Genomic DNA, 14909 nt, shown 5'->3' with positions numbered 1-14909 from the left:
TCCCCATCTGTTAAAATGCAATTCAGCGCTTCTTTACATCATGTAAAGAGAAGATGCATTACACTCACATGAGGACATTCAGTTACAGATCGTGACACATTTGAACCTAAATGCATCTCCACATCTTGTTCAGCAACATCAAACTCCCGTTTGAAAGTATAGAGAGGCCCTGCACAGGAAAGGTAGAACGGAGATGAGGAAATGTGTACTGTTGGGAAAGACACTGGCAGTAGTTACTCTGGGTCTTAAAATAAAAAATGCTTTGGAGTTAGGTCATAAATTACACTTTAGCTGCTGCTGCCATGTTGTACAATCTGTGACTGGTTTGAAAAGGGAACCTAAGACAATGACACTCTCCCTTTTGTCATTAATATATTTTTATTTTCATATAGACATTTCAACATACTCAATTTATTCTTGTTTAAAAGATGGAACACATTCAGAATCATAAAGAAAGGGATCCAATGATGGGATCTCTCGTCTTTTAGAAAGCGACCAATCAGGAATGCAACACATGAAAACAAATAGATCACAAAGAAAGAAAGAACACACCCCAGACTCACAGCTCTGGATGCTACACACCTATGTGCACAAAAGCGTCAGAGTCAGTAGTTTTTCATTATGGCAGATGTCGGGCAAAGTGGTTAAAAATCAGTGGACATTTAGCACATTCAATATGTATTCAAGCAGCAGCCACCATTGTAAGCTACTTAGGAGAAACTATCACAGGTATTATATGCTCTCTTCATTCCATTTAAACACTTTGACATACAAATATAAAGGCAGTGTTTCCATGAGTCCAGCCTCCTCATGTTAAAGCTTCATGTGGTGCAGAGGAGACGATAATATCAGCGACCTGATACCCGTAAAACTGTATCACTGTTCAGTAGCACACACTGGCAGGAGGGGCAGGGGGCACGTGGACCGGGATGGTCAAATGGCACCGTACACGACAATTAAATTAGTATTTCACCCACAAAATGACCATTTGTGTATTAATTACTCGCCCCGTGTTACCTTGAATTCTTGAAGAAAACGTTGTTCCTCTCGCATGCCTCCATGGTGAACAAAGAATCAAAAAACAAGAGAAAAGTCTTGATGAATTGAAGTAATTGCGGGCCACGTTTAACAACAGCAAAACTATAGAGAAGCTTCCGTTTACAAACTCTCACACAACTGGTGCAGTATAATCTAAATCTCATTTATCCAGTCGTATGCTCACTACTTCTCAAACACAGGCTTTTTCACTAAAACCTTACTATTTAAAAACACTTCAGCATAAACAGGCTCACGCTTGCGCAGGCGCACTACTCACCCGAAGTGTTTTAAATAGTAAGGTTTGAGTGAAAATAGTTTTGCTGTCGTTAATATTCATCAATTATTTAAGACTTTTCTTCGTTTTTGATTCTTTACTCACCATGGAGGCATGCGAGAAAAACAACGTTTTATTCTAGGTGTGAGTAATTGATATACAAATAATCATATTGTGGGTGAAGTATTCCTTTAACAGAAAATAGTAGCAAAAAATCTCAATACGTTTTTTCCATTCCTGATTTGTGGTGTAATCCAATTCAAATCATCCATCAATCAGGACAAGGGGAGGTGACAGTTCAATACCGAGATGTCTAAAAAGACATAAGGCACACAAAAAAGCAAATTTAAGGTACAGTTTAACTGAAGGGAAATAAAACCTAATTCTATTCACTTCAATGAGAAGATGAGATATTACAGTAAAGGCATACAAAGTGACGCAGACTCTTTTAACCAACGTTCTGCACCAGCTCATTGATTCTCCTGAAAGTGCACACAGCACAGTTAAAGTCTACAGTACATTTATCCTTCTGAGAGATCCGTGTTCTTCCCTTTCTTTCATTTCAAGTCACTATGTCAGTAACCAGAAGAAAAAGAAATATAATTCACCACTTTGTAAATACTCTGTTAATAAGCATAGTAGGTTTTGCCATGCCAACTCTCTTGCCATGCTGCAGTTAGGGGGAGCGGTGTGTGTGTGTGTGTGTGTGTGTGTGTGTGTGTGTGTGTGTCAGGGGAGCCAGTAAGAGGTCAGATGCTTTAGCAAGCGCAGCCCCCGTGGCTCTCTGAAGGCGAGTCTTTAAGGGCCTGGTTCCTGTGGTTGGTTACGAGGTTGATGTCTCCCTCCATGCTCTCGTTCATCTTCTCACAGATGACGTCCACAAGACGTTCAAACACCTGCTTCACGTTGATGTTGTCCTTGGCGCTGGCCTCGAAGAACTGGAAACCTGAGGGGGAGCAACACCATGTTTTTTAATTTACTATGAACAAATACAGCAGACGTGTGCATGTTTAAAATCACTCGTTCAATCACAATATGATACAAAATCGATTCTTTGAACAAAGATATAGTATTTGCTAATATCACAAAGTCTGCCACGATACGATTTTGATTTGATCCAGGTGCCTGCGATCAATATGAGACGATATCTTATGCCCATTGAAAACATCAGTTACTTTTAAATCAACTCACAAAAAGCAACTGAAATATGATGAGACATTTTATTACTGGGCCCTTCCAGACATTTAAATGAAAAACAATAAAAAATAAACCTCTGTTATTCACTATAAAGTGCCATCTTTCTCATGTTTATGCGCTGTTTGAATGTTAAGGAAGGAGGTGAGCTTGGATGGAAATTGTAGAACAGAAGGGCCATGGGAATTTCAAAATAAAAGGTGCATCTTACGGACGATGATATGTATTGATGGTTCCACTATTACTGTTGGCAGAAGCTAGCGGGTAGAAGTTTAGAGTAGAAGAGTGTCTACCTAGATCCTCTGCCAGTCTCTGGCTATCCTCTGTGGGTACGATCCTGTCGTCCTCCAGGTCACACTTGTTACCAACCAGAATCACCTGAGCATTGTCCCACGAGTACGTCTTGATCTGCGTCGCCCTGTAGGACACGCATGGAGTTTCACAGATTGAAAGCAGTAAATAGCAATATAGAACCCAACAAATCAGATACTTTCCTGCATAAACAGAAATAAAAGTCACTGAAGGGAGGTCGGCACCTACTTATATCATTTTAAAGTGTCTGTAGTGCCTCTAATAGGAAAAAAGCCATCAGAATGTGCAGCATCACTCATTGTTTGTGCATATCATCTAATTGAGGTTGCGACTGCACAAAAGATATGAAAATGGTGTTGAATATCGTAAACCAAATGAAAATATCCTAGTCATCCAAATATGTTATGTAGCACATTTGGAGACGAACATAGACAGAAGGAACAGAAAATCCATGAAAACAATAGGTTGCTGCTTTTACACCTCACACTTCCAGACTTGTGAGGAAAACGGCTTCATAATGGACCACATGGTGGTGTTATCCATACCAAAAGGTATGTTTGTGTCCTTAGTCCAGGACTTCACACCAACTCTTGAGAAGTTTTTCAGATAATCCAACTAATAGGTCTGTACTGAAGGTCTTGCTTTTTACATTCAAAGCTTCTATTGAGGTTTTTTTAAATCATATTTTGTGACGTACCACCATAAAATAAACAGGTAAAGATAGATTAACTATATAAATGTAATTAATGGTGCTGTTAGATCGCTGCTACACAGGTGTTAATACAGGTGCGTTCCTTCCTTTGTGTGCGGCAAGTGGCAGAGCAAACAGTTTTTTAAGCGCAGTGAAAATGTTGTTTTTGAAAAGCTAAACGCCAACAAATATGGATTGAAGCAGAATATTTAGTTAGATAAGAACATTTTGTGAATTTTGCTAATGATAAAATGTATCTTTTGTCCAAAACAATTGACTTTTGGACTTTGCAACGCTCTGGAGTTATTGGAAATGTTTGATCACAAGTGTCGTAAACAATCCTACGCAACACTGGAAAATAACATTTTACATTCTACAAATAGTTTAATACTAATAATATTAGTGTAGCCTAATCTTTATCTGCAACTGTGCAGAAATACTGGGTTTAGACAAAGAATGAAAAAAGAAGAAGCTGCACAGCATTTAAATGTTGGTATAGAATTTGAATGTCAACGTTATGAATGAAGCTTCAAACTATTGGGTTCAGCCCTTAATCTAACTAAATTAAAAACGGGACCAAAAACTATAATCTTCTGGAGTTCGTATTAACAGTCACCAGACTGTTTGAAAATGTCCAACTCACCAGTCCTGAACTGCGTTAAAGGAGTCCTGGTTTGTGATGTCATACATGAGCAGGAAGCCCATGGCTCCTCTGTAGTAGGCTGTGGTGATGGTACGGTAGCGCTCTTGCCCTGCTGTATCCTGCATGTACACACACACACAAATATATTTGTATACTCACACACTCTATATTTATTAAGATCTTAAAAAAAAAAAAAAAAGGTTAAACATTAATTCCCCTGTAATCATTCAGTATATCATTTGAGACCACAAGGGGGCGATAATGTCCAAGCTATGGCCTGTTGCTGCAACACTTACCTCTTAACGCCAGGGTTGCACTTGACACAGTATATGTGGAGTAGATGCATCATTTAGCTATTAGACTGAGTGCTCTATTCACATACCAGTCTGATTCAGTAACAATGGGCAGAATGCAGATATAACATTTAGAGTGGTCCAGTTCATCGGTTCGTCAACACAACCCATCTGGTTCCAAATACGTTCATTTCACCTTATTTCACCTTATTTCACCTTATTTCACACTATTAAAAGTGGATTCTGTTGGAAAATAGATGACATTTCAACCATTTATCCATTACTTCGAGCTTATTGTTTAGATGTCCCTGCTCGCTTGCTGACTAGGTTTCACACACTCTCAATCACAAGTATCAACAAGTAGGAGAAACAACTGGATCAATATGTGTATCGTATGTACTGGAGGTATAGTATTTCTGTTTCTTGAACTATTCTAAAATCTGGCAGCTGCAGCAGCTCTGGTCCAGTTAATCATTGGCAACAACAGCAAACAAAACAGTACCATGCTGGATTCACTCTTTTTGTGTATTAGAAAAGTTAATTTGTGTCAAAGAATAAAAGAACTACAGTTTATTAAGTTTAAATAAAAAGTTGAAAGGATAGTTATGGATCCTTTGTGCTGGTAAATATAAGGCCAAGGAGCCATGATGGCACTCCTTCATGCACTTCTCTTTTTCCAAAGCATTGTTCACACCATAATGCCACGTGCTCCACTCCACACAATCCACCATTTAGATATGAGCTCCCGCCACAACTATTTCTCATCAAACCAGGACATATGACGAGCATAACCATTAACCAGCAGGCAAGAAGAAACGCACAGATATGAGCAGCGAGAGCCTCCCAGCCTCAGGGAGTTGATCCAAGGCATCTTCTAACTGAATGGAGGCCGTGTGTCGCAGTCGAAGCTCAAAATAGTTTAGTGGATGCTCAAAGCAAAAATAAGAGGACCAGGTAGACTGAGATGGTAGAGCAACTCCCCTCCACTCTCACAGTTACTTGGTAACCTGTCCTTCATTTGCATCAGGGGCCTAAGTGTGTGTGTGTGTGTGTGTGTGTGTGTGTGTGTGTGTGTGTGTGTGTGTGTGTGTGTGTGTGTGTGTGTGTGTCTGTTGGTCTGATGTTTTCCTCACAGTGAGGAGGAGGAGGAGGAGGAGGAGGAGGAGGAGGAGTTGGAGAAGGAGGGGTGGGTTGTCCAGGTAACCAGAGGCCATTGAGGGTTATGAATGTTCCATTACAGCCAGGACTGCTCCGGGTGGTCGGCCCAAATGATCCTTCTCACTTTACAAAATGAGACAGACAGACAGAGGGCGGTCTGCTGCATTAATCCTGCTCTCAGAGACAGCAGAGGGGGAAGACACCGTATCCTTGTTATATTATTTTCTGTCAGTGGCTATTTTTGTTTCATTAAAAGTGTGCAATATTCCATTCTTATCTCATCCATGCAGAGATGAACAAATATTTAGCAGGGGACGTCTAAACAAATAGACAGTCTGCTATAACCAACGCCAGACAGTAAACAAAAGCTGCTCCCTCATGTGTACATGTATGATGATAGATAGGGAGGGTTTTAAATCAGGCCTCTGCATGACGTCATTGGGACCCTGAGCTTTAAACATGCGTCACCTGCGTTTATATCAGCAGTGGCACACACAGGACATCGTCCCCTGGGCTACCACACACACAACATAAGTGTGGATGTGTTTAAGTGTGCTAAAGGTGTGTGTGCGTTTGCTCAAAGATCAGAAAACATATTTCCATGACACGAAAAGGTAAGGATGTAAACAATATGTGTACACAGTGTGAGCTCTGCGTGTTCACGGTGTAAAGGGGCCATGTGGTGTGTTATCAGGCTGTTTCCGTGATACACAAAGGGAGGCTGGCAGCTGGCAGAGTGGGATCAACAATACTGTGTAAGGATCTGGTGAAATCTCTTACAGATGGTGTTCAACTGGAGCTAACATGAATATAACAGCAAGGAAATGTCAGAGTTGATTATTAACACCACATAAGTGAGGAGTCGAACTAAGACATGCTCGCCGGTCCCACGCCCTTTAAGTACACCGCAGTATATCTTTATTATGTCTCCGTCAGAGGCTGATGGGGAACTTCCTCTACTTCCTGGGTTTAGGAAATACCAGGTCTGTTCGTCATTCTCCAGCTCCATGAGTAGTTATACCAAGGCCAGGCATGCACAACATGCCACCTCCTCAAAACCCAACTAATTACATTATTACCTCACACATCACAGTTATTACTGTGTTGTAGCCAGTTACAATTACAATTATGTCAATTATTTGATCAGCAATGTGTTCCATTGGATTACAAAACATTATGTATCTAATCTGAATAGTTGTGGATTACTTTTGGATTATTTAAAGATCAAACACTGAACATATTACACCTTCTACAAAGAAATATTGTTGAATACCACAAATATTCTTTCTTCTTTTTAAACATGTCAAAACAATTTTCAATGCAAATAAAATGTGTTTTGCATATCCAGCGTTTACAGTTGGTCAAAGTAGTACTGGGACAAACTACAGGTGTACTGTATTCTACCACACGTTGCCTCCGCTTTTCAATCAAAGGCCACATGAAGGACTTTGCTCTTGTAAAGCAAAATGTACCCCTTTCATTTTCAAGGTAAATAAAAAGGAATAAGAACCCCATTATCCGTAAATCATCATTAAAAACACAAAAACAAACATTCGTCAAGTTAAAGATATTCAGCATTTAGAATTGTTTAAATCTAATTATCCTCATAAAAACATTCATGAATGTCTTTGAAAATTGCTATATTTTGAAGACGTAATCCAAGATGTAATCAAGTTCTCCATCACAATGTAGCGTTATAGCCAACCCTGGACCTTACAGTTACAATACTTTGGCCCTCCTCCTCAGCTGTTAGTATATCACACAGCACTATACTGTGTGTCATTTAATAAGACACATGTTTGGTCAGGTAGCTGAGTGTGTGTTTTGGTGTGGGCTCCTCTGCTGCTGATTCATCTTGGTTGCTTGTGTATCATACGGCGGCTCACACGTTGTTGGTTCTAATGAATCATCTGTTTGAACAGCCTTAACAATGTATTTCAATAGGATTTGCAGTGTACTGTGAGAAATGTGTGCTGGAGAAAAAGTAAGGATACACCTTAAAGTACAATGTGAAAATCCTGCAATAGATACCAGGATTAATTTTAATTGAGACCGTCAGGGATGTTGATCCGGCTCAAGCTAGCTGTTTCCCCGTTTCCAGCCTTACGGCTAGGCTAACCAGCTGCTGGTTGTAATCTAATATACACAGACATGACATTTAACTCTTGGGGGTATTGTATAATAACGTAACGTTAATGAAACGCATTTTTCCTTCTAACCTCTCCAGCTAATGAATATCACTATTACACACGCCACACAACATTTGACCATGACTAGCTCGAAATCCACAAAAACTAGCCTGAAAATGAGAAAGTCTGAAAGGATTGCATGAGAGTCTATGGAGCAGAGGCTTATAGTTGTCCGACCCTATTTAGAGTTGGCTGATGCTACGCTACGATTGGCAAGTTTGCGTTCCAGGGCGGGACTTAGCGAAGGTTGTATTGGCCTTCACCTTACTTGCGTTTTTAAATTGTGAGTTACAGTAACTGCTGCATGACTTGCTGCAACGTCTGTCAAAAAAAGCCACAAACACTTAAAATGTGCCAATGACAAATTCTAAAAACTCATGACGACATATGCTGAACACAAATGAAAAACTGAATTGGCAAAGAGGAACAGTGGTCTCAAGATGAGCTCGAACACCAGATGCAGCAAAAGCAAAAAAGCTTACCAACACTACAAACTGCAGCCTCTGATGAATCAACACCTGAAAGTAATTAAAAAATAGAAACATTACCAATGACTTCATTACCGTGACCAACTTGCTATTTACAGCTGGGCTATTGTATTGTCTCACAAACTATATTAACACAATACCTCGCCTGCTATACTTACTGTACAGCCTCACAACATACTGTATAATTTGTACTATATTGCATGAGAATCTAAAATAACTAAAACATTTCATGAAATAAGTCTAATGCTGATATTTGCCCACATACTGCTGTTGCCAGAGAACAGCTTGAAGCTGAATAATTGAATAAAAACCGTGAGATGTGGTTGCAAGCTCCAGAAAAAGCTATTAAGTGGACCTTGAGTTAAGATTTTTGTGTAGTGTAGAAGAATCCTTACCCATAAAACTTAACAAGGGAGGATGTATGATACATGGCAACTCAAAATGTGTGCAAATTCATTGTAACTAAAAACTGCATAAGAAAAGTATTATCTAATTCCACAAACTATACATTTAAAGCAGCTATAATCCATATCTTTACATAAACCATGGGAGAAATGACTATGTGTCATGAAACGAGAATTACCACTCATTTGCAGTTCTTTTGGTTCAACCTCATTTAGCATCATTTCTGGCCCCAGTATACTAACTACTGTATACAGACACCGTTAGCAGCCTGCTGATGAACATAGGTAAACATTTAGCAGCTAAAGAGTCAGATATTTTCCTCAGGGTTTAGTGGAGACCAAAAACAGAGCAAAACATGACTCCAAATAAATGCTAATGTTGCTCCGTATCGGATGGATGTGTAAGTATTGTGTGTATGCTAAGAAATTTGCCATCTCAATTTAAAAGATGATATTATGTCAGTGTTGTGTTCACAGCAGTTTCCGCTACCTCAAGGTTGCCAAAAATAAAGAATCTGATTTAATGAAATTGAAAATATCTGAGGTAAGACAGATTTGGCTCGTCTCTTAGCCCTGACCTCTAACTGGACATTCTTTCATCAATTAAAAGTATGGAAACAGGAACTTAACTCTTTTCCTCCGTTATACATTTATGTGAACACTTAGAACACCAGTATATAAGGGTAGGGAGTGAGGATGTGTATGAAGCCATGAGGAAGTCATGCTTTTTACACTTACACAAGTTAAACTTGCACAAGGGCAAAACCCACATTTCTAGACAATCGTTCCATGTGGGTTTACTTTTCTTTTCTTTATCTCCCTTTTGTTATTCTTTACTTCATTAACGTCTAATGAAAAAGCTCGACATCTGAATGAATTTAGAGACAGCCAGGCAAAATTGTATTTTGTCCTATTGTCTGCCTGGTCCCTGGCCGACCAGTCTGTAATTAAATCCATAGAGTGTCTTCACAATCAGGTCTGGAAAATCTTGGACGAAAAGCAAATAAGGTACCATAATTGTTGCATTTTAAGTTTTGCAAACTTTTTAGATTTTCCTTGGGTAAAGCTTGTGTTTGAATGGACTTGCTCCTCTTGCCTTTCTGTAAATACATCCAGAGATTACGGTGCTGCAGCAGATGGACCAGAGCAGCCTTAAGTGGCTGGTTGTAAGGTTCCATCTTTTGCTCGGACAGATTGGAACTTGACCTGGTCCCGTGAAATCTGCTGCAAACGTTTTAGAGAGCTACCAAATCCTGGTTAATTCAGCAACAAATATGTACCCATGTCTAGTTTTAATATCTAATGTTTTTAATGTGCTCTATAGTTTCATAAAATCCCTTCTAGGTACGGGTGTTGCAGACTAGCATTTGCTATAAACGCTATGATACTTGCATCTGATAGCTGTTTTCAGTCTGTCAAAGTATGTTGTATCTGTCCCTGTGTCCCTGTGCCACAGATGAAAACCACAATGAATCGCATCTTTAATCCACTCACCCAGATCTGCAACTTGATCCTCTTGTCATTGCGGAAGACGGTCTTGACCTTGAAGTCGATGCCCACGGTGCTGACGAAGGCGGAGGTGAAGGAGTCGTCTGCGTAGCGAAACAGGAAGGAGGTTTTTCCTACGCTGCTGTTGCCAATGATCAGAAGCTTGAACATGTAGTCAAAGTTCTGGTCGGCCGCATCCTTCTGGGAGGGTTGCTGCTGGAGCCGCGAGTCATTTGATGCCATCTAGAGGGGGAGCACAAGCAGAAATCCATCGAAAGAACTTTTGAACCAAAACATCTTACAGCACATGGCTGAAACTACAGTCTTCATCAGAATGAAACAGGTGTCAGTCATCTTGGTGTGGAACATTGGTCAGGTGATATCAAGTATAGGATAAATGACGGCTGGAGAAAGAAAAGGGCGTCCTTCAAATCACATCCGACGCCAAAGACCAAGCTCTGAACAGAGACAGGGGTTTAGATCTCCCCCGTATACGACCACCTGTTCACTACTTTACATATTAGTGAACTTTACATCATAATGTTGTTTGTTCGGCCACAGCAGGAAGCTATATGCTCTAGAAACCCGCTGTACACTACCTGCTCAGCACCAAACAGCCGACAGACACATTGAGAGACTAGCTGGGGAACATAGTGGCACATTTTACAGCTAAAGAGCCAGATATTTCCCTCAGGGGTTGGTGGAGAGCAAAAACACTGCTAAAAAAGAGAGACAGAACAGAAGTGGACAGAAATACAACTCATAATGGATGCTAATGTCGCTCCGTAACTGCTAGATGTTCTAAATAAGTTTGCCAATAAAATGTCTTGTTTGTTCCAATAGTTCTAAAACCAAAATTATTCAATCTACAATGTGATTAAACGAAGGAATCACATCTCTCATCTCCTATGTGAAAAGATGGAACCAGCTAGAAATTCCCAATTTTGCTTGGTAAAAGGCTTTAATGATTTTGATTATCAGAACTGTTGTAAAGGAAGAGAGATGACAGAAAATAAGGGGAGCAAAGGTTGGAGGTTCCTTGGCCAGACATTGCGGTTCATGGTTGGCGCCTTAAAAAGGTACCGTGCAGAGTTTTTGACCACTAGTAGTGCTATGAAGCAATGTTTTTGCAAACACACGAGGATGCAAATGCATGCTCTCGATCTTGCAGGTGATGTGATAGACATACTACATCCTAGAAGTGTAGCAAAGTGCCAACAAAGGTAAAGAGGTCCAAGCAAACATGGATGTAACACACGCCTTAGGACATAATACACTGAAGTAGCTATTTCTTTATAACTGAATGAACAAAAGTAAAACACATTTTTTGGTAATCCTCGATACCAAAGATTAAGCATATAATGTAAGAAATATTTTCCTCATTAATGATGTATTACTCCACCCACACCGACCTTTTATTGAGAAATGGACATTTTGATGCTCCAGCCTGCCGGATGGTGACTTCACTAACACACGGTGTGTTTTGGAGAAACTGAAGGTAAACTAATCTTGTTTGTTTACAAGAAAAGTCCACAGAGCATTCCTTTGATCCTCAGGCCACATTGATTAATGTTCTCTTGATCAATTAATTGATTGATGGATTCACACTAGAATCAATCCTGATCAACTCATTGGAACATCACAGATGTTAGTTGTTATTGATCTACTATTGAGTCAAAGCCTGGCCAGATGTTAGTGAAGCTGTGATCAATGGGATCCTTTTACAGCTCCAAAGGTTTGTAATCAAAATATAACAGACAGCTAAAGTTTAAATATAACTAACACTTGTTCTTTTAATTTATGGGAAGCTATGCCATCTGCTTCATTGTAACTATTCACCTCAGCGTAATTTATCCCAAAGGCAGGTATGAGAGTACCTGGCCTTTTAGTGTCAGTCAGTGGGAGAGCAGTTTTAGGTGTGAAGAGGAGAGCAGAGCGAGCCCTCCGAACACACACACACACACACACACACACACACACACACACACACACACACATACACACAGTGTGGCTCAGCCCTGCCTCTTTCTAGTGAGACTAGTCTCCGTGGAGACTAGGATTCAGCTGCCAGCAAGACCCATTAGTGGTCAAAGCAGTCAGTTCACTCAGCTTTTAACAGGCCAGATGGGGTCTCCAGAGCAGGATAGAGGTATACATCACTATACCATCAGGGGCTATGTGAAGGGTGGAGACTGAGAAATTATAGAAGCCTAGCAAAATTGTTGACTGTGTCTACAAATGTTTACTCTCTCAATAATCTATGAGTCCATGTTCCTCACTTGTACACTAATAACTTGCCAATGTATACAGCCGTGTCTGTTTAAAAATGATCTGAACGAACTGATGGCTGCATGAGTAATGAAACACCAAAAACCCTATTTACCCCTGAATTATTAAATATTTGCTACAAGAGAATATTTTGCTGCTGCCTGATGAAAACATTGTGAAAGCCATGCAATGTTGACAACCTTTGAAATGGTATGACAGGTAAACTTTCAGTTTAAGTAAAAACTTCCACATAATCTTCATTGGATTTGTATTGTAATTCTGTGACTGCTGTAGTAATATACGGGTAACTTCCACATCACTGAGGCGTGATCAGGCAGACTTTCTACACAGCCTGCGCAAACTTACAAACTTGCGTGCTGGCTGATGTTGAAACTCTGCTGTTCACCAACAATGACACAATACTCTTTCACAACTTTACCTCACTGTTGAACGTGAAGCCTAGGTACATCATGCTCTATAAACACAATCCTTTTAAACTGAAAAGTGCTCTCTGGGTATTACCTAAAGTGCTGTGTTTAACTCTTAAGTCTTTCTAATCTCTCGAGACATTGCCTGTGAAAACCCAAATCACAGGATGCGCGTGCTGTGTAAAGGGCCCCTGGGGGACATTTTTTGTGTACTTATAGGTCCCATAGCATGGATCCACCAAGTCAAACATGAAATTATTTTCTTACTCCAACTTTCTCCATCAGCCCAGATTAATCCTGAGGTAACTCCTGTCACGTGTTCTTATGTTTACTGCGCAGCTCAGGATGTCTGCAGGCAAATAAGTTCTGTGAGGTCGTTTTCTATAATGGTATTGTCTTCCCCTTTTTACAAACGTCTCATATAAACGACAAAGATCTAGATAGTGTTTTCTTTGTTACTATGGGGAGTTGCGTAATTCTGCGGTGTCATGTTCCCTCTGTTTATGTAAATAACTGACAAGAAATACATGATTGACACTAATTCAAAGCAATACAACTGGCTGCGCTTAAAAAGTCTTCTTCTTCCACATGTTGAAAATAATGAATGTCTGGAAACTAGGACAACTAATGATTATTTTTTCAATATTGATTAGTCTGCCTATTATTTTCGATTAATTGATTAATCGTTGGGTCTATAAAACATTAGAACATAGTGAAAAATGTCCATCAAAGTCCAAAAACTCAAATCTATTCACTGTAACATGATATAAAACAGAGAAAAGCAGGAAATATCCATATTTCAGAGGCTGAAAACAGCATTTTCTGCCATTTAATATTATTAAAAATATTTAGCGATTATTATTCTGTTGATTGAGTAACTGTATAGACGACTAGCAGCTCTACTGGAAACAAAGCAACATTGGACAACAAAAACAGCCAGATCCTACTGAGCAGCTCTGACAAGGAGTCCCACATCAGCACCTGCCACGATATCAGGACAGTCAACCCAGAGAACAGACATCCTCCAAGCAGTGAGGACAACCACTTACTGAGCTGCCGTGGGGATGAAAATGGGAGTTTCTTTATGGCACAATTTAGTGGCATTATCTCCCGTAAAACAAATAAAGGCCATTATGGTGAATAAGGCCGATGATGGTGCAGCCAGGTCCGTCAGCTGGCACTGTTTGCTGAGCCAGGAGCCAGCAGGATGCCTGGCCCGCAGGAAATGACCACTATTGATTAGTTGGCAGCTGTCACATCAGTTCTTTCATTAGGGGAAAGACTGGAACGCAAACATAGATAGGCGATAAGGGATAGGAAATGTTTTTCAATCGTGGCAAATTACTTATGTTGTATGCAACTATAAGCAACAATAGTGTGACGAACAAAAACAGACCTTGGGTATCACTCCGTGGGGATACACCTGTTAGCATACATTCAAAATAAAACTCTTTACTCGGAGTGAAGGGACCCCATTAGCACTAGGGCATGAGGGAAGCGCGAGACAGGAAAACCAGCTTAAACAAATTTACCTTCCTGTGGAAGAAAAAATACTTCCAACTCGGTTCCCTTAAGACTCTCGGTCAGTGATACGCGGCTGCCTTCCGTCCGGCGGTGAGATGCCGGGTAGAGTTGTCTACGAAAGTAGAGCTAGCACCTGAAATATCCTTTCCTGCTCAATAGCACCAGCAGCCGACCTGCTGTCCTCCCTCGATAGGATACTTTTTTCTGTTGCCTCGTTCGTGGAGCAGCTCCCGGATCTCGGTTAGCGCGTAGGCAGACACTGTTGCTGGAGATCCCTGTGTGACAGAGTTAATGCGGACACCGAAGCAGGCGCTCGTGTACACAGCTCGAGGAGAGGGCTGTTCACAATGCGTGCGCACGTGAGCGCGCGGGCACTACACAAACGCACACACCCTAGAGCAGAGGTGTCAAACTCATTTTAGTTCAGGGGCCACATTCAGCACAATTTGATCTCAAGTGGGCCGGACCAGTGAAATCACAGCATAATAACCTGTGAATAACGACAATTCCAAATTTC

General features: G+C 40.5%; 1 protein-coding gene across 2 annotated transcripts in view; it reads right to left on the bottom strand.

The window, feature by feature from the left end:
- rab3db (RAB3D, member RAS oncogene family, b) overlaps positions 1 to 14752 on the bottom strand; it is a 37066-nt gene extending 22314 nt beyond the window's left edge. The window contains exons 1-5 of one of the 2 annotated variants that reach the window (XR_003832654.1): positions 14401 to 14752; positions 10179 to 10415; positions 4153 to 4271; positions 2800 to 2924; positions 2002 to 2258 (exon numbers count right to left, since the gene is read on the bottom strand). Coding sequence is in view for 1 of the 2 variants with exons in the window: in XM_029437669.1 (XP_029293529.1) it covers positions 2071 to 2258; positions 2800 to 2924; positions 4153 to 4271; positions 10179 to 10415 (669 nt within the window). In the remaining variant the exon portion in view is untranslated. Of the gene's footprint in view, positions 1 to 1152; positions 2259 to 2799; positions 2925 to 4152; positions 4272 to 10178; positions 10416 to 14400 lie in introns of those variants that run through there. The other variant, XM_029437669.1, reaches the window with a different exon arrangement.
- Positions 14753 to 14909: the final 157 nt, after the last annotated feature.

Source organism: Cottoperca gobio, chromosome 8 (assembly GCF_900634415.1).
Source record: "Cottoperca gobio chromosome 8, fCotGob3.1, whole genome shotgun sequence".
NCBI lineage: Eukaryota > Metazoa > Chordata > Actinopteri > Perciformes > Bovichtidae > Cottoperca > Cottoperca gobio.
The sequence above is the reverse complement of the archived record's forward strand: the minus strand, read 5'-3'. Positions and strand labels throughout refer to the sequence as shown.